We start from the raw sequence: 23,065 nt of genomic DNA, 5'->3' as shown, positions 1-23,065 counted from the left end.
AGCTCTTCCAGACATCCCTGCAGCCGATGCCGATCAAGGTCAGCAGCATGATGTCCTGCCCTGCAGAAGGGCACTACATCTCATGGGAGACCACTGAGCCACCTGGCCGCGGGCTGACCGGCTTCGGGTGCCTTCGTTTGTGGAGGGGGCTGGCTTTTCTCAGGGACGAAGGCAGGACATTTAGTGCAGAGGGGGAACAGAATCATTTAGGAGCACAGCTGGGAGATGCCAGCACAAGACTGCAGTGAAGTCCCACAGGATATGGGGCTGATGCTTGATACCCCCTCACTGGTGCTACTTCCACTTCAGCGTTGGGGCACAGGCCCACTATGGAGGCTAGAATGGCCTTGACATTCCTTCTCGCTTGTCAGCTGCATAGGGCCTCAGCCCAACTTGGTGTTCCACCGGGACTTCGAACCTTGCACAAATCGTGCAAACATTCAGGGATGTCTTCCAGCTGCGGTCTTAAACCAGCCTGTTCCCCTCTCCTCGCTCACTGCCCTGTCTTCATCCCTGGACCGTATGGCTGTGAGATGAGGGGGAGACGGCTGCACTTGACCCTTCTTGATCTGGACCCTCCTCCCCTCCCCTGACACTGCTTCTGCCAGCATCAGGGCTCTCCTTCCCAGCCTACTGCCTGCCCCTTCACCCGCCGACTGCTCCCGCACCTGCTGCTGTTTCTAGCCACCGCATTGTCTTTACAGCTGAAGGACAGTGGGGAGATGCCAGGGGATTCACTAGGGTGTCCACATACCCTGTCCCTCCAGCGAAGCCGCCCCTGCGGGATGGTGATCTGGCTTCTCAGGACCATTTGGGATTATTTAGGAGCTCAGCTGGGACATGCCACCGTAAGACTGCAGTGAGGTCCTACAGCATCTGGTCCTGGTTCCCAGTGAGTGGTGCCGCTCCCCCAAACCAGGATCCACAGGCCGGGGACTTAGGGATGAGAGTGAGGGCAGCACTTACGGTTAGACATTCGCAAAGGGGTCACCTCTTGGCCCTGTTAGTCCTTACTCTTCTAGTTCAGAGATTTATTTTAGTTTATTTAGTTGTGTGTGTGTGTGTGTGTGTGTGTGTGTGTGTGTGTGTATAGGCATATATATACACATTGCATATATATGTATATATGCCTATATATATATATACATATAAATACACACGTGTACATATGTATATATATTTTTTGAGACCGTGTCTTGCTCTGTCACCCGGACTGGAGGGCAGTGGTGCAATCTCAGCTCACTGCACCCTCTGTCTCCGGGGTTCCAGCAATTCTCCTGCCTCAGCCTTCCGAGTAGCTGTGATTACAGATGCCCACCACTATACCCAACTAATTTTTTTGTATTTTATTTATTTATTCATTTTTTAAATTTATTTTTTTGACAGGGAGTTTTGCTCTTGTCACTCAGGCTGAGGTGCAATGGCATGATCTCGGCTCACTGCAATCTCTGCCTCCTGGGTTCAAGCGAGTCTTCTGCCTCAGCCTGCTGAGTAGCTGGGATTATAGGCACCTGCCACCACACCTGGTTAATTTTTTTTTTTTTTAAGTAGAGATGGGGTTTCACTATGTTGGCCAGGCTGGTTTCTAACTCCTAACCTCAAGTGATCTGCCCGCCTTGACCTATGTTGGAAATAGATGCTCGGTGCTGCAAAGAAAAATCAGCACTGAGACAAAGGATCTTTCAGCAATGCAATTTTTACTTCCTGGGCTGAGGGACGGGTACTCCCAGTAGGCACTGTGCCACAAGAGTACAAAGAACAAAGGGAAACACACAAATTTATTCCTTACGCATTTGGGGTCGTCCTTACTGCTGTGTCTGATCTCAGTCGGCTGCAGCCAGACCTCACGATTTAAACTAAAACCTGATTGGCAAATAACCTAAAACTTTTCAAACAGGTAAAAGCAATGGAGGGCTGGGACATGCCTGTGAGCATGTCCAGCACAGATATTGGTGAAAGTACAAGGACATAGAATGTACTATGTGTCTGTAAGCATGGCATGTCTAACAGCTCCATAGGATAGGGCTTCACAAAGTTATTAGTACACTGATTCTTTAACAAGAAAAGAAACTTTAAAAAGGAACTTTTCTATTCCCCACAGCCTCCCAAAGTGCTAAGATTATAGGCATGAGCCACCACACCCAGCCTATTTGTTTATATTTTGAGACAGGGTCTCTCTCTGCCATCCAGGCTGGAGTTCAGGGCTGTGATCACAGCTTACTGTAGCCTCTACCTCCTGGGCTCAAGAGATCCTCCCACTTCAGCCTCTGAATATCTGGGACCACAGGTGTTCACCACTATGCCTGGCTAATATTTCCTTTCTGTCGTTATTGTAGAAACAAGATCCTGCTGTGTTGCCCAGACTGGTCTCGAACTCCCAGCTTCAAGCAGTCCTCCTGCCTCAGCCTCCCAAAGTGTTGGGATGTGAGGCATGCACAAGCCATGAACACACACACTGCTTGCAGTGCCCACATCTATGCTGCTCTTACGCAGCCGAGAAAACCAGCGCAGCTTGCGTCTGGGTGGAGCCCTCCAAGGCATGGACCACGGGTGTCTCGCTGTCTTCGCTGGGCTGCCGCCTCCAGTTGTCCTGCCTTGGCCTCCCAAAGTGTTGGGATTCCAGGTGTGAACCCACTATGCCTGGCCTGGTTTGGAGATTTCAGTAACTAGCAGAGGAGTGCTTTGGTTAGAAAATAAATCATGGTATGATGGAGCTGAAAGTTGTGGGTGCCACGTGGATTAAGAAGCCTTAAAGGGGCCCTTGGGAATAGAGAGGTGGTCCTAACAAGAGGAGGCAGAGATGTGACCACTGACAGGCGGTCCCAGGTCTTTCCCCATTCTCCCGTAGTTGGAGATGAAATTTGTAGACAACCACAGCAACAAAGTTCAGGACTCAGACCCTGCGGGAGTGAACAACTGGGCTGCCGGGCTAAGCAAACAGGGTGTGAAGAACGTGAGCTGTGAACACACATCACCATCTCATGACCAGCTGCAGAGACGAGCCACTCAGAGCTTTGGCAAAGTTTCTGTTTTTGTCGTGCTGTCTAAACTTCACCAGAACTGAAGTCAGCTTCCCACCTCCCTTCTCTTTCCACCGAGACTGTGTGTTGGGTGTGTTGGTGCTTCCTTTCACATTAAACCCATAGGCTGTGGAACAGCCATGTGACCAGGACGGGGCCATCAGGAGTGCCCACCGCCAGAGACACTGGGCTGTCCCCGGGTGTGGAACCTGTGAAACCTTTGGCGTCCACCTTTGGCGACCAGGCCTGTGCGCTTTCAGTGGAAGGAGCACTGTGTATCACGTGGGAGTGTTCTCATTTCCGGAGGCGTGTGTGGGTGTCACTGGAAAGATAGGAGGGACCGTAGCTGGCATTTGTCACTCTGGCAGCTCATCATAGGATCGTTCTTGTTTAGGGGGAATCTGCCTTGGCTGGTCTTGGTGGGGGATGGGGCCACACACCCGCTGTGGAAGTTAGAAGGGCTCTGACAGTCCTTCTCTTCTGTCAGCGTCACTAGGGCCTTGGCCTAGGCTGGGCCAACTTGGTGTTCCACCCAGGACTTAGCATGTTGAGCAAATTGTGCAAACATTCAGGGACCATTAGAGACAATTCATCATAGACACGCTCTGAAAGTCCAGTGAGAGTGGGTGTGGCAGGCAGAATATGGAACCTGTTACCCACTAAGTGCCCCGCCTTAATCCCTGGACCACGTGGGAAGGCTGATAGGATTTCTCTTTCAAGAACTCTGACACAGGCTGCAACACGGATGAACCTATAACAGTAAATGAAATAAACCAGACACAAAAGGAACATCCCGTGTGACCCCACGATACCAGGCCCCTGGAGCAGCTGAATCCATAGAGACAGAAAGTGGATCTTGGGTGCCAGGGACCGGGGCAGAGGATGGGAATTGGTTTTTACTGGGGACAGACGTTCAGCTTGAGAAGATGGAAAGTTGTGGAGACGGATTGTGGCGATGGTCACACAGCAACGTGAATGTGTTTAATGACACATTCTGTACACTTAAAAAATGGTTCAGATGGCGAATTCTATGTGAGGTATATCTGACAGCAGCCTACTCAGTGTGCCATCGCTGGTTTGAAGGTGGAGGGGCCACGGGAGCAGGGACAGGATGTGGGAACCTCAGTCCTACAGCCATGAGGAGTTGACTTGTCAACAGCCTGAATGGTCCTGGAGGCAGACGCTTCCCTGGAGCCTCCAGATGACAGTGCAGCCCACCAAGGCCTGACGTCAGCCTGAAAGACCCCGCACAAGGTGCCCGCTGAGCCCACCGGGACCTCTGCCCTGGAGAACTGCGAGATCATAGACGGGTGCTGCTTGCAGTCCCTACATCTGTGCCGCTTCTTACGCAGCATGGAAAACCAGCGTCGCTTGTGTCTGGGTGGAGCCCTCCAGGGCATGGACCACTGGGGTCTTGCAGTCCGCCCTGGGCTGCTCCCTCCAGTGTGGCCTCCTCTGTGCTTGCACCCAGCCCATTCCCACGGAGGGATTTGGTGAAATACCCAAATCTGTTCCCAATGGAGCCTGGCTCTCTGGCTGGGCTTTCACTCCCTCCCCTGCTCACAGCTTGAACCCTCCCATGAGGGCTCACAGTAGGGGCGTCTTCACTTCTGTGGGCAGGCAGGTGTCGGGACAGGGGCCGAGGTGCAACATTCTTGTCCTGGAGCCACTGAAGACGGCCCGAGCATCTTCTTGGACCAATAGTATCTGCTTCGGAGAGGGGATAATGTGCAGGTCCACCCTGGGAGCGTCTGAGGAGGCTGGGCTCCTGGGGCTGGTGGCCACATGCTCTGAGGAACAAGAGGATCGTGAGGCTGTGGCGTAGTGTTCTAGAGGGGACTGAGAGGCTATTGTGGAATGTTCTAGAGGGGATCACGGGGCTGTGGTGGAATGTTCTAGAGAGGATTATGGAGCTGCTGTGCAATGTTCTAGGGAGACCATGGGGCTGTTGCAGAATGTTCTAGAGGGGACTGCGAGGCTGTTGTAGAATGCAGAGGAGCCAGGGACAGGGTCTTGGATGGTTAGGAGGGACAAGTGGGTGGGTTAACAGGCATGGCAGGCAGAGACAGGCCAGACTCTGTCTGGACAGGAAGAACTTGCTGGCCGAGGATTGGGCCCCCCCTGCCCCCTAAGCCTGAGGAGCTCTGGGGTATTCAAGCACAGAGACCCTGGCCTGGGGCTGTAATCTGGGGGCCTGCAAGCATCCATCTCCAGGTCTTCGTGCGGCCTGGGGCAAGCAAAGGGGGGGTCTCCATGCAGCCCGTGGGATGGAGTGCATTGAGTCTGGCAACTCTCCAGGCCTCCCACCCGCCCCGGCACTCAGCCACCCCCAAGCGTTTCCTCTACAGCATCAGCCTGTGGCCTGGTCTGGGGCTTCCTCCCAGCAACTGGCAGAGCAGAAGCCTCTAGGGCAGAGCTGGAGGACCCTTCCGGAGAGGGTGGATGCAGGCAGGGGGCCCTACCGTGGGGCCAGGGTGTATTTGCCCTTGCGATCCAAGCTGCAGCCAGAGCGGATGGCGAACCACAGGAAAGAGTTGAGGAGCAAGGCGTACACCTGGGAGAGAGATGTCCATGGCTGCCCTACTGCTCCAGGGTGGGGGCGCCCCTCCCCAGGAAGTGTCAGGATTCTGCTGTGTGGGGAGTGGCCCAGCTGCAGGAGGCAGGCACCGTCACACCGGACCACCTCCTGAGGTCAGGCAACGTCACACCGGACCACCTCCTGAGGTCAGGCACCGTCACACTGGACCGCCTCCTGAGGTCAGGCACCGTCACACCGGACTACCTCCTGAGGTCGGGCGCCGTCACACTGGACCACCTCCCTGAGGTCAGGCGCCGTCACACTGGACCACCTCCCTGAGGTCAGGCACTGTCACACTGGACCGCCTCCTGAGGTCAGACACCGTCACACCCGACCACCTCCCTGAGGGCATCAGCCAGCGAGGCCCCAGAGATGCTGTCCTGGATCCCCCTTCTACCTGAGTCAGGGGCTAGGCAGGCAGAGCGGTAGAAGGTGGGAAGGGGTGGTGAGGGGGGTGAGGGCGTACCGTGAGGGCCAGGCCGATGGTGGTCAGGCTAAAGGTGACCTGCTGGTGTGTCCTCAGGAAGCTCCAGATGCCCTGCAGGCAGTCCTGTGAGAGGGTAGCAGGCATGGTACCCACCCTGACCTGCCTAGGCGAGTGGACCTTTTGAGGCACGGAACTGCAGCACCCACCCAGGCCAATGCCAGGGCAGCAGGGAGGTGGGGTGCAGCCCATTCCCAGCGAGTTCTAGGGAAAGGCAGCACAAACAGGTGAAGCCCAGTGGGACGGGCTGGCCTCTATGGGCACTCGGGCACTGCCCTGGGCCCAGCAGGTGCCATCCCCCAGCTGTCCTGAGCATCCATGTTGGGCCACATGTTGGCTCCCCTGAGCTGGGCTGCTTCTGACTCACTCTGGGTTCCCAGCGTCCAGTGCCTTGGTGACCAGAGAGGGTGCTGACTAACAGGGAGGGCAGGAAGCCAGCGGGTAGAGGGTTATGGGGGCTCCCCGCATGGTCCCAGGGTCCTGGTTCCATCCTGGGCTTCTAGTGCCACCCCAGAGCATGGCACCCAGAGGCATCTTTCCAGAAAAGGGAGGTGGCAGGCGTGTCTCTGAATCCTGGAGACAGTGACAACTGGGGCGGGCTTTGGAGGCTTCCGAAGGGTCTCAGGGCTCAGCCTCCTGCCCCTGCAGGCAGCCCTGCCTCCCTCCTGCCCATGGCTGCCCATCTGGGTGGCTCTGTGCCCACCGCCTGTGCTGGCTCTTCTGGCTCCCCAAGAGGCTTCAAAGTCGGGCCCATGGTTCCTGCCATTCCGCGGTGCTCAAGGCAGTCCCTGTTTTTCAGTCAGGGGCTCTGGGGCCTCTCCTTGGGTGGCACAGGGTTCTCAACTGTCGATCCTGCCCTTGCTGCTGCTGGTGACTCCCCAGCGCCATCCCCAGCACAGGCCTGGGCTGTGGCTCCACCCCTCGCCAAGCCTCCAGCCATTTGCTCTCCTCCCCTCTGTTTCTTGGAGGGTCGCCAGGCGCCTCCCACCGTGAGATAGGGTGGGTCTGTTTCCAGAACAGTAGGGGAGGGAAGCAGGGAGCGGGCAGGGCAGGCTGGGGGAGGGCTGCTGGGCACCAGGAGAGGGAGGGGAGGGCCCCGTCTCTCCCAGTGCCCTGGGGAGGAAGGGCTTCCTGGCCTCGGCCCACTCTGGCTCTGTTGCTGCTGAAGCCTTGGCCACACCCTGGCCTACACTGACCCTCCAGCCTCGCTTCTCCTCCTCCGAATGCCCTTCCACTCCTCCTGATGCCCCCCAGGATCCCTGCACCCTTCCCCCTAGACAGAGCAGACCAGGCCTGCCCTGCGGGCCCTTGGCACAGAGCACTCATGGGTGCACTCCAAGAGGCTTCTGTGGGCGCAGCTGGCCTTGGGAAGCCCCCCAGCTGGAACCAGCTTGAAGGAGTGAACGGCTCACGGGGCCTGCACCTAGCTGGGCGGAGGGTCCTGTCTATGCCTTGAGTCCGGCCTGGCCACACGACGGGCTTCATGCCCCATGAACTCTCACCAACCTCCACTCACACCAGAACCTTCCCTGAGCCCCTCGGCGGGCAGGTCCCAAGGGCTGGGCTGAGAGGATGTCCCTGGGTCTCGAGGCTGAGCCTCAGGATGTCCAGCCCCCGAGGGTCTTGCCTGGCCGGCATCCAGGTCCCCCCTCACCTCTCTTGCCGCCTCTTCTCCCCGACACAGCTCAGCCTCTGTGTTCCCTAGACGGCTGAAAGGAGATCTCTTCCCACAGCACAGAAACTACAAGAACAGATGGGAAGGAGTGGTGATGTGCTCCTGAGGCCCCAGGAGGCGGACAGCACATATGGGGAAACTGAGGCATCACAAGGCCAAATGACCCCGGTGGGGTCCACTGCAGCCCAGGGCTGGGGTGTTACAGCTGCTTCTGCTGGGGTCTCCAGCCACTGCACAGCCAGGCCTGGTGAGGGAGCACTCTCGAGCCACAGTGCCTGCCCGCTGGGGGCGGAAGGCCTGCTGGAGCCAGGCCAGCTTCCCAGCCCTGCTCACAAGGGACTGTGTGTGCTTTTTGTTGTTGTTTCGTTTTGATATGGAGTCTCGCTCTGTAGCCCAGACTGGAGTGCAGTGGGGTGACCTTGGCTCACTGTAATCTCCTCCTCCGGGGTTCAAGTGATTCTCTTTCCTCAGCCACCTGAGTAGCTGGGATTACGGGCATGCATCACCATGATAATTTTTTTGTAGTTTTAGTAGAGAGGGGGTTTCACCATGTTGGTCAGGCTGGTCTCGAACTCCTGACCTTGTGATCCACCTGCCTTGGCCTCCCAAAGTGCTGGGATTACAGGTGTGAGCCATTGCGCCTGCCTTTCTTGTTTCGTTTTGTTTTGTTTTTTAACTAGAGACAAGGTCTCCCTAAGTGGCTCACAGTGGTCTTGAACTCCTGGGCTCAAGCAATTTGCCTGCCTCCACCTCCTCCCAAAGTGCTGTCATTACAGGCGTGAGTCACTATGTTCAGCCCCGTCTTTGCTTTAACACTTTTGAAATCCTTCAGTGTTTCTGAATCAGGGGCCCTGCCCTCTCATTTTACACTGGGTCTCCAGAATCTGGTAGGTGGCCCTGTCCTGAGCAGCCAGAGGATGGGAGTTTTTGTCCCCAGCTCCCAGCTGTGGCCTGTGTCCTGGAACCCCCTGGTGCCTGTCCAGGCTGCTCACTGGCCACCCTGTGCTTGTCCTCTGCACTGCAGTCCACAAAGAAGCGGACCGCCCTGCCACCCAGCCGTCCCCATGCTCACCGTGTCCTGGATGGCCACCAGCTCCTGCCACCGGATGTGGGATGTGCCTTTCACTGCCTGCTCATACACTAGGTCGTAGGTGTCCAGCATGGCGTCCTCCACCTGCACCAAGAGATCACAGGGAGGTCCTGGCCCTGGTGGGAGGCCCGGAGACAAAGCCCCCTCCCCATGACATCCAGAAGGCTGCTGGGCCCTCGGTGCTGAGTGACATCCCAGCACCACCCCTCCTCGCCACAGGTGCATCTCCCCAAGGAGGAGCCCGCGTCCCTGGGCAGCCGGTCACTGTGCTTCCCAACTTCAGCAGTGGGGCTTCCACTCAATGGCCATCAGTGTGGCCCTCCTGCCCCCAGAGGTCCTGCAGGATAAAGCAGAGGCCTAGCTCTGTGTCCGCCCTGCTGTGATCTTGCAAAATCGGCCCAGGGAAGTGTCCACCATGCTGCTGTGGACCTGGAGACAGGTGACAGGGCTGGGCCTGGTGGAGAGCCTTGGAGAGGCCTTGTGCCGGGACCTCAGCTCCCGAAAAGCTGGGGAGTCTCGGTCTTTCCCCAGAATTACTCAGCTGTCTTCCGGAAGGCCGGGCAGGTGGGCGCTGGGTAAGGCTTTGGACCAGAGATGCCTTGGGGACCTGGCATCAGATCTGGGTGGACGAGGCCACCGTGGGGCAGGGAGTGGAGAAGGTGGAGGTGGCAGGGCCTGGGTGGGTGCTGGCTGGACACCGCCTGTGCTCCACACCCCGACGCCACCTAGACCTTCTGTCTCCACCCTCCTAAGCAAGATGCCCTCCCCTGCCAAGTTACTCCGTCAAAGACAAACTGGAATCTCGCCTCCTGCAGGAAAGCTTCTGTGACTGCTCCAGGAGTCACTGGTCTCATGGGACAGGGCGAGGCCCTCTTTGAGGTCCCTGCCCCCCGATGTCTCCTTCCTGCCTCAGAGGCCCTCAGTTGTCCCCCACATGCCATGCTGACAGCAGGGACACACTGAGGGGGTGTGTCTCTCAGCAGCTGCCCCAAAGGGCGGGGGTGGAACGGAAGCCCCGGGCCTGCTCTGAGTACTCATACCTGCCCTCCAGAAAGGAAGGATGGCTGTCAGCCGCGCCTATCACACTGGGGTCCCGCCTCCGTGGCAGGCCCTACCAGCAGCCTAGGCGGGCAGCGGGCAGTGGAGGGAGGCTCCCGGTCAGCCCTGCCCAAGCCTGGAGGCCCCGACAGGAGCCAGATGGACTTTCCAGGCCAAACTTGGCTCCTGACCCTAAGTAATCCCGCCATCGACAGCTAATACAAGTAGATCGCTGCCCGTGAGTCACCCCGACTCAGCCAGTCCCATCCTCCCGCCAGTGCCCCAGCTGGTCACACCACTGTCGGCCTGGGCGGGGGCCTCGTTCAGCCTCAGCGTCTGTGAGTGTGAAACGGGCGGAGTCTGGCCAGGCCATTGTGTCCTTGTGGGTGGAGGTCCTGGGAATGGAGGACTGGAGGCCTGGCTGAGCCGGCTTGGGGTCCGCTGGGACCTCCCCTCTTGCTTCCTTCCCAACTCCAATGACTGTCCCCATTGTCAGGCCTGCTATGGCCCAGGGAGAACGCAGGTGCCTCCGAGGCTCTGAGCAAGGTGTGGTGATTACCGCAGCATGAGTGGGAGTGGCAACCCCTGTTAGCGGCTGAGGGGCTGCTCCGCCTGGGTCTGCCATGTGGCCCTCCCCACCACCGAGGAGGCAGAGCTCAGCGAGGTAGGCCTTCTGCCTCGAAGCCCACAGCCTGCCCTGGAGGGCCCTGGAGGCTAAGCCGGCAGCTTCCCACAGGGCTGGGGCTCCCAGGAAGTGCTTCACTGTCTGCCTCCATTTCAGGGTCTGGGGGCTCTGTAGGGGTCTGGAGCCTGGGTTTCTCAGAACCCCTGGGGCAGCTGCTCCCTGTCAGGTACCAATGCACCCAGCTCTGTCTTCTGGTGCCCGGGGCAGGGAGAGTGTTTCGGGACAAGGACCGGGAGCGGCAGGACCAGTGCCACCCGTCCTGCCATGCTTTCCTCTAGCCCCTGCCCAGGCTGAGGCCTGAAGTCGGGGGTTTCCCACTGCAGTGTATCCCCATGACCAGATGGTCCCTGGTGTCTGCCTGGGCTCGACGACCCCACCCTGTGTCTGCTGAAAGTGCTCAGGAAGGCACAGCAGGCCCTGGGCGGTGGGTGGGAGGGATTTGCGGGAGGCCTGTGGACCCGCCACACAGGTCCAGCACCGGCTGTGGCCTGAGCCCACTGGGCCGCTGGAGGATCCAGGAAGTAGGGTGGCTCCGGGGTGGGGCCAGACCTGGGCGATGAGGCTGCACCCACCACTGCCGTACTTAATTGGAGCCTGAATGATTAAAAGGTGCTGGGCCATCCATTTTCCCAATGCAGACTCATCTGTGGGCAGCGGGAGGGTTGCAGCAAAGCTGGAGAAGGTAATTAATAGCCCTCAAGCTCAGATTCATCCCTGCAGCCCAGCCCAGCCTCCTGCCCACACGAACATCGCAGGAAGTGGCTGCCGGGACTCCCTGGGGCAGGGCTGGGATGGGGAGGGGCACCCCACTCTCAGCCCTGGGCCACGGTCTGTGGCCACAGGGCACCGTCGAGGGCACGTGGCCGACCCCTTTCCTCCTCTGTCCTCTGCCTTTGCATCTGCAGGGCTGCCCCACGAGTTGTCCGGACCTTCAGTTAAGGACACCTCAGGGGCCCTATGGGTGGGGGGCGTGCAGGGGGAAGTGGGTAGAGGGGCTGGGCTGGTGCCAACAGCCTGGGCCCTTTCGCCTTTGCCACTGTCTGGGCTGCCAGCAGGACCTTGCTGGACAGGAAGCCCAAGGCTGAAGCCCGTTTGGCTCCGGTGGGACCTGAGGGTGGAGGACAGAAGATGGAATGTGCAGCCACTTGTCCTGCTCAGGGCCCAGGCCTTGGCACCGAGGACACACCCAGGACAGTTCCGAGTGAGTCCCATGTCCTGGAAGACCAGGCTGGGCAATGGGCATGGCAGGGGGCACTCAGGGGAGATGGAAGAGTCTTTGCACACACCCGGCTGCGGCCCCTGGATCTCGGCACTCCCTTCACAGAAAAGGAAACTGAGGCCCAGGAAGATTAAGTGGCTTGCCCAAGGGGGCCCCAAGGAGACTGACTTCAAATTCGGAACTCCTTCACCAAGGCTACCCCCATGCCTACCAGGCCCGACACAGACCATGCCAAAAGTCAAAACCCACTGGGAGAGGCAGATAGGGCCCAGAGGCCAGAGGCCCGGGAGGAATCCCCAGTCCCCTGTCTGGGGTCAAGCAAGGCCCTGAGAACTGACCCCTGAAGGCCAGCTGGGCCCACAGGCCAGACGAAGGCAATGTGTGTGGTGGGGATGCTGCCTGGGGCTGGGACAGGCCAGAGGCCAGCCCGGAAGGGGCGTCTATCTTTTTGCACCCCCTTTGCTTCCTTCCCTTCCCGGGGAGCAGGCCCCAGCTGTGTTCCGTACTGTGTCCCCTGCACAGCCCCCTTTCCTCCAGCACTGTGGCCCCTGGGTCAGAGCCATAAACACAGAAGCACGGGGCACAGGCTGCAGCTGCCCCCAACGAGCCTGGGCACCCTGGCAGCTGTCTTGACCTCGGCCACGCACACTGTGACCCAGACCTCAAATGAACCAGACCCCCTCTCAGTGGACAGGAAACGTGAGGCCAAAACATGGGCCTGGCCCAGCTCTCTCAACAAGACTAATGGGCCAGTCCTCAAGGCACAACCCTCTTCTGGGTGCTCAGCCCCTCCGGGAGCCTTCTGGGCCTGAGAAAAGAGTTCATCCAAAATGATGCTGGGGGTAGGTGAACACTTTGGGGCCAGCCATGGGCAGGGAAGGGGGAAGAGGCCGTGGTTCCGGGCCCAGAGCCTTTGTGATAAGCCTGTAGCCCCCTCCAGTCCTGGCACTGCCAGGGTAACCTTGAGCTCCCCCCATTCCTGGAGGGCCCGAGTCCCCCCATCTGCAAACCACGTGGAGACCACCATACTCAGGCTGCCAGTGCAGCTCCAGCACCTGCTCAACAGACGCCCGCAGAGCCCACCTGCACGGCAGGCGCCCGCAGAGCTGGGCCAGAGGACCTGCCTGCCACCAGCCTCGCAGCTCCCATGGCCAAGCCCGTGTTTGGGGGCCTTGGGCAACCTGGCACTTGAGTACACGCGGCCACTGGGACTCCAGCAGGGGCTCCAAGACATCACCTCTTGTGACCTGCCAGGCTCTCCTGTCCCCGTCAATGACCCTGCCTGTGGCTGTCCTGGCGCTACCCGGGCTGCCCTAGGAGCTCTCACCGGTCTGGGCTCTCAAGGGGAAGGTAGGGCTGCCTTTGCCACCGAGCTCTTTCTCTGCTGGGCCGGGGACGCCTCCTTCCTCTCCTAGCTACTGACCTTTCCACAGGGATGCCCTTGGCCCCTGCCCAGGGTCGGCCAGGTCAGCCCCTCCTCCGGGCAGGCCAGCATCCAGGACAGAAGGGTGGTGAGGGGGTGGAGGCTGCGACACCCCAGCCTGTGGGTCTCCAGGCCCCTTCCCCATGGCACGTCTGCCCCACCAGGTCTCCATCAGGAGCTTGGGACCTGGATCACTCTGCTCCTTCCGGTCAGGCCCTAAGGCCAAGCCAGGGCCCCTCCTTCTTCCTCCTACTCATTCCCTCCCCCAAACCCCAGGGGCATCAGCCCAGGAGGGGGTGGGCTGGGGGGCTTCAAGGAAATGAGACCAGGAAAAGGCATGGGCACAGCATAGGCCCCTTCCCACCAGGGAGTCCTGAATCTCACCCACCTCCAGCCCGTGGCCTCCCTGCAGCCTCAGGCACAGAGAATGCAGGCTGTGGTCCCCCCACCCACCCCGTCAGCACGAACATGGAAGCTGCAGCAGTCCCCCCACAATTGCTCCCCAGTCCCCAGGGGCCCACTGGCTTGCTGGGGGGCCCTCCATTGCAGGGTGAGGGCAGCTGTCGCTCACCTGGGTGGGGCTGTGGAGTCTCCAGAAGGCCACCTGCACCTGTGCGCAGAATGCCAGGGCGAAGCACAGGAAACCCTGCGGGCAGAGCGGGGCTGATCACTGTGGGGGCTGGTCACTGTGGGGGCTGGTCACTGTGGGGGCTGGTCACTGTGGGGGGGGCTGGACACTATGGGGGGCCTGGCCACTGTTGAGGGTGGTCACTGTGGGGGGCTGGCCACTGTGGGGGCTGGTCACTGTGGGGTCTGGTCACTATGGGGGGGCTGGCCACTGTTGAGGGTGGTCACTGTCGGGGGATGGTCACTGTGGGGGGCTTATCACTGTGGGGGATGGTCACTGTGGAGGATGGTCACTGTGGGGGGCTGGTCACTGTGGGGCTGGTCACTGTGGGGGGCTTATCACTGTGGGGGATGGTCACTGTGGGGGGCTTATCACTGTGGGAGATGGTCACTATGGGGGATGGTCACTGTGGAGGATGGTCACTGTGGGGGCTGGTCACTGTGGGGGGCTTATCACTGTGGGGGATGGTCACTGTGGGGGCTGGTCACTGTGGGGGGCTTATCACTGTGGGGGATGGTCACTGTGGGGGCTGGTCACTGTGGGGGCTTATCACTGTGGGGGATGGTCACTGTGGGGGGCTTATCACTGTGGGAGATGGTCACTATGGGGGATGGTCACTGTGGGGGATGGTCACTGTGGGGGATGGTCACTGCAGGGGGCTGGTCACTGTGGGCGTCTGGCCATTCACTGTGGGGCCTGGTGGGGCCTGGCAGGCCTGGGCAGAGCAGTGCCCTCAGGCTGTGCCCCCTGCGGGGTGCTTAGCTGAGGTGTGGGTCTGAGCCCTGCTCCCCACTGCCTGAAAGGGACACCTGGCCTGGCGAGGGCGTGGGTGCCGGGCGCGTGGGCTCCCCAGCACCTTTCCATTCCTCTTCCAGGCGCTTTTTGGGAAAATTCATCCCTTGTTCTCCCATTTTGGCCCCCAAAGGTCTGTTGATGGCAGCACTGTGCCCCTGGCCAGGAGGAGCAAGGGGCCCCTGGGAGGATGGAGACCCCTGCCCACCGGGGGCTGCTTCCTGGGGCTGTGGATCTGGGCAGGGCCAGGCAGAGCCTCCCCTGTGCCTGAAGCTCGTCTGTTTTGTCTTCTGTTCTGAAGCAAGCCCCCCCCCCAAAGCCCAGCCCCGGCGAGGCTTGGGACAGAGGCGGAGGCTGCCCAGGATGCTGTGGTCTCCGTCCTGGCAGGTGAGCCCGCCTTCCTCACCTCCCTTTCTCTCCACACTCTGCCTGGGTCCCCATGGCCCAGCCAACCACTGTCCCCTCTCTCTAACGGATGCCTCTGCCCCCAGTCATGGAGTCGGGCGTCCTCTGGCGGAAACGCCTGCTCCGCAGCCCCCGGCACTCGCCCAGTTATTCTGTCGGTCAGGGCTTCCAGGCTGTTGAGAGCCCCCTTGCAGCAGCTGAGGAGCATGAGAGACCCCTCTCCCGGCAGCATCCACATGCCCCCATACAGTTTTGTGGACGGCCGCAGAGGTCACCCTGGGGTAAGAACCCTGGGGATGTCCTCTCACCCAGGGCCTGCTGGGCCGCCTTCACCTTCATGCCGGTGCCCTCAGGACCTGGAGGACCCGATGGTGAGTCCAGCTGCTGTCCAGGAAGCTTCCCCAGGAATCCTGAAGTCCTGGTGACACACCAGTCTCTCCACCCCAGCATGCATGTCCCGCAGGCAGCACTGTGCCCGCCTGGGTGGTCCACGGGCTAGGGCAGGTTGGGGCTGGGCCCTTTCAACCCGGGAGCTCCATTCAGGGTGATGGCAGGAGCACGGGCACCCTTGGAATAGAGAGAGACCCACACATGCTGGCAGGCAGGCAGCCACGAGGGGCATGCCAGGGGAAGCTGGGCAAGAGGGGTGTGCGATGAGCTGGGGTGTCCTGCTGGCCCCAAACACGAACTGGCGCTGGCAGCTCCCTGTGGCCCTCCTGCCTGCCCTGGAGGCTGCAAGGCCTGATGGGGGATGGCCTGGGAGCGGCCTCCTCCTCCTCACTCCACCCTCCTCCTCTCTGCCCCTCTCCTCCTCACCTTTTCCCTCCTTTCTCTTTTCTCCTCCTTCCCCCCCCTCCTCCCCCCCCTTGTCCCCCTCCCTCTGCCTCCTCTCCCTTCTCCCTCCTTTTCCTCCTCTTCTCCCTCTTTCTCCCTCAGTCTCTTCCCTCCTCCTTCTTCATCGTCCTCCTCCTCCTCCTTACTGGCTGGGGGCCACCATTCCCATCTGGAAGCTATCACTCAATGCTGCCTCCCAGGCTTGGGGCCCTGAGCCAGCTCAGGAGACCGGCATTTTCCAGAAACCATTTCATTCCTCAGGAGAAAGAGCATCCACGGCGTCTCTCTCTCTCTCTCTCTCTCTCTCTCTCTCTCTCTCTCTCTGTCTCTCTCTCTCCCCCCCACTCCCACCCCTGCAGAGGGGATCTTGGGCAGTGGAAGGGCCCACTCAGACCTCCCCAAGACCTTCGCCCTCAGAGGCTGCTGCGTGGTCAGGGTCTGCCCTGGCCGTTTTCTTTCCCCTCATTCTAAGTGGAAATAGACACACAAGCGAATTGAACGTGCTTCCCTGGGCCGCGCTGCCAGCTCTGCTCTCTCAGCCCAGCAAGCTCTTTCATTTCCTGTGCGAGAGGCCAGCTAGAGGAGAGGCCGTGGGGTGGGGGCCGGCAGGAAGGAGCTTTGGGGGAGAAGCCAGGCGCCCAGAACGTTGGAAAAAAATCTTTCGGCTCCCTGCTCCCCATGCCTAGCCCCTTCACTGGTGCTCATGCATGCAGACACACATGATGTGCCAGATACAACTTGCAGCCACCACACCCATATGGCAACAGGGGCGGGCAAAGACTGGCAACAGGTACTTGCACACAAGTGCACACACACAAGCACCTGCACATGCACACACTCATGCACACATGCACACACCACACACACAGACACCTGCACACACACTCATGCACACACGCACACACACACTCATGCATACAACACACACACAGAGGTACCTGCACACACACTCATGCAACACACGACCACATGCACACACGCACGTGCACACACACACATACACCTGCACATGCACACACTCATGCGCACACACGTGCACGCACACACAGGCACATGCACCTACACACACGCACACTCATGCACACACACAGACGCACCTGCACATGCACACGCACATGCACACACATGCATACACGCACACACACTCATGCACACATTCACAGTCACCTGCACAGACACAGGCACACACACACCATGCACACACTCACACACACATGTGCACACTCATGCACACTCATGCACATATGCATACACAGATGCACCTGCACATGCACACACACATGCACACATATGCACATACATGCACACATGCACACTCATGCACACACACAGAGGCACCTGCACCCACACATTCATGCACACACTCATGCACACCCATGCACACATGCACAGTCACCTGCACAGGCACACACGTGCACACATACCACGCACACACATTCATGCACACACATGCATACACACATGCACACATACACAGGCAGACATACGCACCTGCACACACTCATGCACACTCATACACACATATACATACACAGGCACCTGCACATGCACACACACGCACACACACACACACAGGCACCTGCACACATGCTCATGCATACACACACACACGTGCGGACACTCATACACACTCATACACACAGGCACCAGTGCATGCACAGACTCATGTACATACACACACACACACACACAGGCACCTGCACACACTCATCACACTCATGCACACTCACACTCATGCACCCACTCATGCACACACACATGCACACATAGGCACCTGTGCAGACACATATATATGCACACGCATACACATGGGCTCACGTTCATGCACACACATGCAGCTCAACGGGGCAAGTCTCTTGGCTGGGGTCTCCCAGTCCCCTGCTGTGGCCATGCTGAGCTCACCATGCAGACCAGGGCTGAGTGCACTAGGGTTTGGGGTGAGCTGGAGCCCACCCAGCTTGTACTGGAGTGTCCTCAGGACCCCGGCCCAGTGCAGACGTCCAGCCGGGGCCTCCCAGGCTGCTCTGCAAGCCCGACCCACATATCAAGTCACCCTGCCTTGGGGCTGGCTGGCTGGGGACACAGAACTCGAGCCGGGTGCTCCCTGACCGTCTCGGTTACAGATCAGGGTGCTAGGCTGGTTTGTGCACGGCGGGGGGCAAGGTGGGGTTGGAAAGGTGGTGACAGAGACAGGAGCCCCGCAGCCCAGCGCTGGCTTCTGCAGGTATGGCCTCAAGCCCAGCACCATGGCGCCCCCTGGTGGACGGTGCTGCGTCCCCAGCACCGGTTCTTTCTGGGCCTCCAGCTCTGACCTGCATCCTTTGGTCTGGCCCTGTTGCCAGCCTTGCTTTCCATCCAGCTGTCCCTTTGCAGGCCACACACCCTCTTGGGGACAGTCTACCTGCCCTGTCATCTCCCCACTGGGGTCTCCCACGTGGCCCTGGGGCCAGACAGCACAGGCTGGGGTTTTGGTGCCGGACCAGGGCCAGTGCTGTCCCTGCCCACGCTCCTGTGCCCGGGAGCAGGAATCCTGGCTAGTGCTGGAGCTGCTGGCTCCTCCTCTGCTCCCCATGGGCCTGCCCAGGGCTGGTTGGCCCAGGCAGCAGCTCCAGGAGGTGACTCGATTCCTATCCTTGGAGGCGTTTGTGAACCAGGGGTCATTCAACAAGCATTGCTGAACTTGGTGGCTGAGCTGAAAACCCCACTAAGCCCTGAGGAGCCAGGGGGCTCTGCCCTCAGAGACCCCCAGAGTGGTCCAGCTTCACAGGCTAAACAGGGAAGCAAAGCCCCCAGTGCATATTCTTCATGGCTGGGATGGGGAGATGGGAGGCTAGAGGGAGACGGGGGAGCTCAGGATGCGAGGGAGGAGCTGCCCCAGATGTCGTGAGAGGAGGGTGGTGGGCCTAGCAGGGGCGGGATGGGTGTGGGGAGGCTGCTGCCAGGTGGGGTCTGGGATGAACATCGAGTGCTGGCAGGGACCAGGACAGAGCCTCTGGGGAGGAGTAGGAAAGGGGTGACAGGGGCCACGGCTGTGGGCGTGGGGTAGAGGGGCCTATGGAGCCTCAGGGCTGTGGAGACCCCTCCAGCAGCTGGAAAGGAGGGCGTGCAGCTCAGGAGAACTCAGCTGGAGAGCGTAGTGAGGGGCATTGCTCCTGCCTTGCCTGGCCTCCTCCAAACAGGAAATGGATTGCACCGGGCACCTCCCAGAGCTGGCTGGGCAACCGAACCAGACCCTCCCGGGGACTTTGGAAACAGCTCCCAGAGTGAGAGGAGGGCTCTCTCTCTCTCTTTCTCTCTTTCTCTCTCTCTCTCTCTCTCTCTCTCTCTCTCTCTCTCTCTCTTTGAGATGGAGTTTCATTCTTGTTGCCCAGACTAGAGTGCAGTGGCACGATCTCGACTCACTACAACCTCCATTTCCTGGGTTCAAGCGATTCTCCTGTCTCAGCCTCCTGAGTAGCTGAGATTACAGGCACCTGCCACTACACCCAGCTAATGTTTGTATTTTTAGTAGAGACAGGGTTTCACCATATAAGCCAGGCTGGTCTTGAACTCCTGACCTCATGGGATCCCACCCGCCTTGGCCTCGCAAAGTGCTGGGATTACGGGCATGAGCCACCGCACCCGGCCAGGCCATCTCTCTCTTTCAGGGCTCCTGTGGGAACCCTTGTTGGGCATGTGGATGACAGGGTGAGGTAGGGCCTAGGGGAGGGGCCTTGGTGATCCAGGTTGGGGGTCTTTGCTGGCCAGTGTCCCTGGGGCCTCTGTTTCTGCCTGGACACTCAGGTGAGGGGGTGAGGCATAGCCCTGCCAGCTCTTGAAGGGGTCCTGGGGCATCTGGGAGCACAGTGAACTCACCCCGGCCATGAGACCCTGGGCCTCCCTCATGGTGGCTGCAGCGCTCAGCACGGCTCCCAGAGTCAGGAGGCCCACCAGGCTCGACCCCACAGACAAAGCTGGTTGGGAGGAGAGAGGAGGAGGGTTAGGGGTGCCCAGGACAGGTCCTGAGTGCACACAGCCCTGGTCTGAAATCTAACTTGCTTCCAGGGCACCCAGCAGCTGGGCCCTAGGGCCACATTAACAGACAGAGGGGCGGATGCAGCGTATCTCCTGGGCAGGGAGCTGCGGTCTGAGGCCCCTGCCCAGCTGGAAACCACAAAGAGCGGAGGGGAGGGGAGAGGAGGGGAAGGGAGGGCAGAGGAGAGGAGAGCAGGGGATGGAAGGGGAGGGGAGGGGAGGGGCCGCCATGGGACCCTGGAGTCCAGTCAGGGCCCCATCTGACTTGGGAGTCAGGGGCCGTGCCGGACTTCTGGGGGTTCCGAGTGGGCCCCAGTCTCTCCATCAGACAGGGCATTGAGGGAAGGAGGAGGGAGGTGGGACTTATTCAGCCCAGGGGACTGCCCCTCCTTCCCTATTTCCCTCCTTGTCCTCCCTGCCTGTGGGGCTATCTTTGAAGCCACATGCTCCCCGCCATACCCTAGTGACAAGTGGCCGGAGTGGAGCAGTAATCTTATCAGCCCGGACCTGGACCCGGGCCCCAGGTGTCCTCCTCCAAGGAGGCCCTGGTCCTAGGACTTGGGGAAAGCAGTGGGTTCTGAAGCAGCAGCCCTGACCTCCTGGGCCTCAGTTTCCCCACATCTGCCCACTGGGCTGCAGCCCTCCTGGGCCTCCTGAGCTCCTGTCTGAGAGTCCTCCACAGGTCCGGCTCCCGCATCCCCTCATGAAAGGCGCCTTCCTCAGCCTCACCCCTGAGTGGCCCAGCGGGCCCTGGCCCTCGCTCCTGCTCTCTGGTTGTTGGATAAGTCACTGCTGAGTCTCTGCAGGGAGGCGTCTAGCTAGAGCAGCCCCCACCCCTTCCCCACCCTGTCCCAGGAGCTGAGTGGAGCTCTTTCCGTGGACCTACTGAGCCCGGCCCTAGGTGAGTCCCAGGTGGCGCCTGCCTGGAATTGAGCCCTGACTACACAGAGCCAAGCCCTGACCCTGCCCGACATATACCCACACTGTGCCATGCTCCCATGGGGCACAAGAGCCAGTCAGGAACACCAGCTGTCACCCAGACCCCAGGCTCTGTCCTGGGGAGCGAGAACTCCAGGGCAGCCCCTCCCAGCTCCTGACCACCCCTGGCACCTGCCCAGGGCCTGGCACCATTCCGACTGTGAGACCTCACGCCCAGCTGGGCTCCCGCCAGCCACCCTTGCACCCCAAACCCCTCCTGACACAGCCAGGCCTGGATCTCGCTCACCCCATCGGTGCACAGCCTGGTACGGGTTCTTCTCCAGGGACGCTTGGCGGATGACAGCAAAGTGGGCCCCAAAGTAGGTGAGAGTCACCATGGTGGCCACAGAGAGGCCCAGCAGCTGCAGACAGGGCAGAGTGAGTGTGGCCCCAGAAGGGAGGCCCTTGGCCCGGGAGGCAGCTCCCTGGTCCCATGAGAGGCAGGCTCAGCTGTAGGGTTTCTTGGGGTCTCTGTGGAATGGTCTCAGGGGCCTTCACTGCAGATGCCCCAGCACGCTCTCAGGCACCCACATGTGGCCAGGCAAGCACACACTCACAGCCCGGCTTCCCCAGGCACCGGGACCTCCAGTCATTCTGTCTGGAGTGGGAGTGAGCCCCACCTCGTGCCAACACCCTCCTGGGCAGAAAGGGAAGAAGATCCCTGGTGCCCAGCAGCCAGTGCCCCTCCAGCCCAGCTCACCCAGGCCTTGGCCCCCCCAGGCCTCCTCCAAGCCCTGCATTGCCCCTCAGGAGGAGAGATGGGCTGCCCACGGCTATCACTGCCAGCCAGCTGTCTGCCACCAGAAGCCCAAGGCACATGTCTGCAAGGGGACCGTAGAGCTGGTGTGTGTGTGAGGGGAGGGGTAGCCCCAGTGCTGGAGGCCTGGGGAGCAGGCTTCACCCCTGCTCACCCCCACCCACCACCCACTCCTGCCCTATTACCAAGACAAAGAAGCAGGTGACCAGCATCTGGCATTTGGCAACCCTGACTCGACTCCAAGGCCCCATGGCGGCTCCCCTCCTCTTCTCTCCTCCCCTCCCCTCCCCTCCCCTCCCTGTGGTTTCCAGCTGGGCAGGGACCTCAGACCACAGCTGCTGGCCCGGGAGGTAGGCTGCATCCGCCCTCTGTCTGTCTGTCAACAGGGCCCTAGGACGGAGCTGCTGGGTGCCCCGGAAGAAGGGCAGGCAGGAAAGGGAGTGGCAGCGAGGTTGGCCTCCTCACCCCACCTCACCCTGCTGCCCCCAGCTCGGCCCAAGATGCCAGGGCATTTGCTGACACCTGAGGCCCTTCGAAGCCAGGAGGACATGGCCTCATTCCTGGTGTGGCCACTGAGGACAGCGCTGAGAGCAGAAGTGGCGAGCAGGGCTGAGTGTGGGATGCGAGGAGCCGCGCCCGGAGGGGAGGGGTGAGCTCCCTGAACTGAGGGTGTGCCAGTGTGGACGGGGCCTTGGGGGCGTGATCGTTGGAGGAATTTGGAGACGGGTCTCCTTGGAACACCGTTATTGAGGTACTCTCAGGAAGCACCATTTGAGATGTCCAGTGACAGTTTAAGTTTTGAGAAGGTCCTGGTTTTTGATGCCTTCAAAACCCAAATACCCTAAGGGGTGTTTTGTTGCAGAACCTTCCTGGGACCACAGGGTAGGCTGCGTCCTCTCTCCCAGCCACGCGTGGCCTCCAGGGGGAGGCTTTGACAACCTCGAATTTGTAATCACACAAAACCATGTAATTACACGGGGGTGGGGGCCTCATTGCACGCCCCAGTACAGGCAGGGTTTTCGTGGCCTCTGGGCGAGGGTGGGCCTGGAGAGGGTGAAAGTGCTCCAGGTGAATCCCCGTGCAGGGACCACTCTGGGTGCTCCAAGGTGGTGATGACAGGTGGCTCTGCTAGCCCTCCCCACCTCTGCCGTCCCCTCCCGCCGGTGCTGAAATTGCTTCTCCTACCTTTGGTCAGGACCTCATGCGGAGGTGGGGGAGCCAGACCTGCAGATGTGGCCACCCAAGGGGCTGTGGGAGGATGGGTGGGCTGCCACCTGTCAGGAGCTGCTGGAGTAACTGCTCAGGCCTCCTCCTCCCTCCCGCTCCACCCAGCACCCCCAGACAGCACCCTTGGTCGCTCTGGTCCCCAGGAATTCCTGTCCTGAGTCTGAGGGGCTTGTGTGGACCCCAGATGCCTGGCACCCAGAGCATCACTGTAGCTGGAG

At 60.2% G+C, this 23,065-nt stretch overlaps 1 protein-coding gene across 1 annotated transcript; it reads right to left on the bottom strand.

The window, feature by feature from the left end:
- Positions 1 to 1,663: 1,663 nt before the first annotated feature.
- On the bottom strand, positions 1,664 to 22,012 carry TSPAN32 (tetraspanin 32). Its single transcript, XM_074401852.1, has 9 exons — positions 21,806 to 22,012; positions 21,111 to 21,225; positions 19,727 to 19,824; positions 13,784 to 13,858; positions 8,830 to 8,931; positions 7,737 to 7,823; positions 6,065 to 6,148; positions 5,483 to 5,574; positions 1,664 to 4,810 (listed from the first exon to the last, which is right to left on the bottom strand). The coding sequence occupies exons 1-9, from the start codon at positions 21,869 to 21,871 to the stop codon at positions 4,321 to 4,323; spliced, it is 1,209 nt and encodes a 402-aa protein (XP_074257953.1). The 5' UTR covers positions 21,872 to 22,012; the 3' UTR covers positions 1,664 to 4,320.
- Between the last annotated feature and the right edge of the window lie 1,053 nt (positions 22,013 to 23,065).

This window comes from Saimiri boliviensis, chromosome 6 (genome assembly GCF_048565385.1).
Source record: "Saimiri boliviensis isolate mSaiBol1 chromosome 6, mSaiBol1.pri, whole genome shotgun sequence".
Classification (NCBI taxonomy): Eukaryota; Metazoa; Chordata; class Mammalia; order Primates; family Cebidae; genus Saimiri; species Saimiri boliviensis.
Note: the sequence above shows the minus strand (reverse complement) of the source record. Positions and strands in the feature narration are given on the sequence as shown.

Bases quoted from the DNA above. Each gene is read 5' to 3' on its own strand.
- TSPAN32 (XM_074401852.1), bottom strand. From the start codon at position 21,871: ATGGGGCCTTGGAGTCGAGTCAGGGTTGCCAAATGCCAGATGCTGGTC. The intron at 13,859-19,726 runs GTGAGTTCACTG...CTCTGCCCGCAG, and splicing joins CCCAGGGTCTCATGGCCGGG to GGTTTCCTGTGCTTCGCCCT. The intron at 7,824-8,829 runs GTGAGCATGGGG...CTGTTCTTGTAG, and splicing joins TGGTGGCCATCCAGGACACG to TTTCTGTGCTGTGGGAAGAG.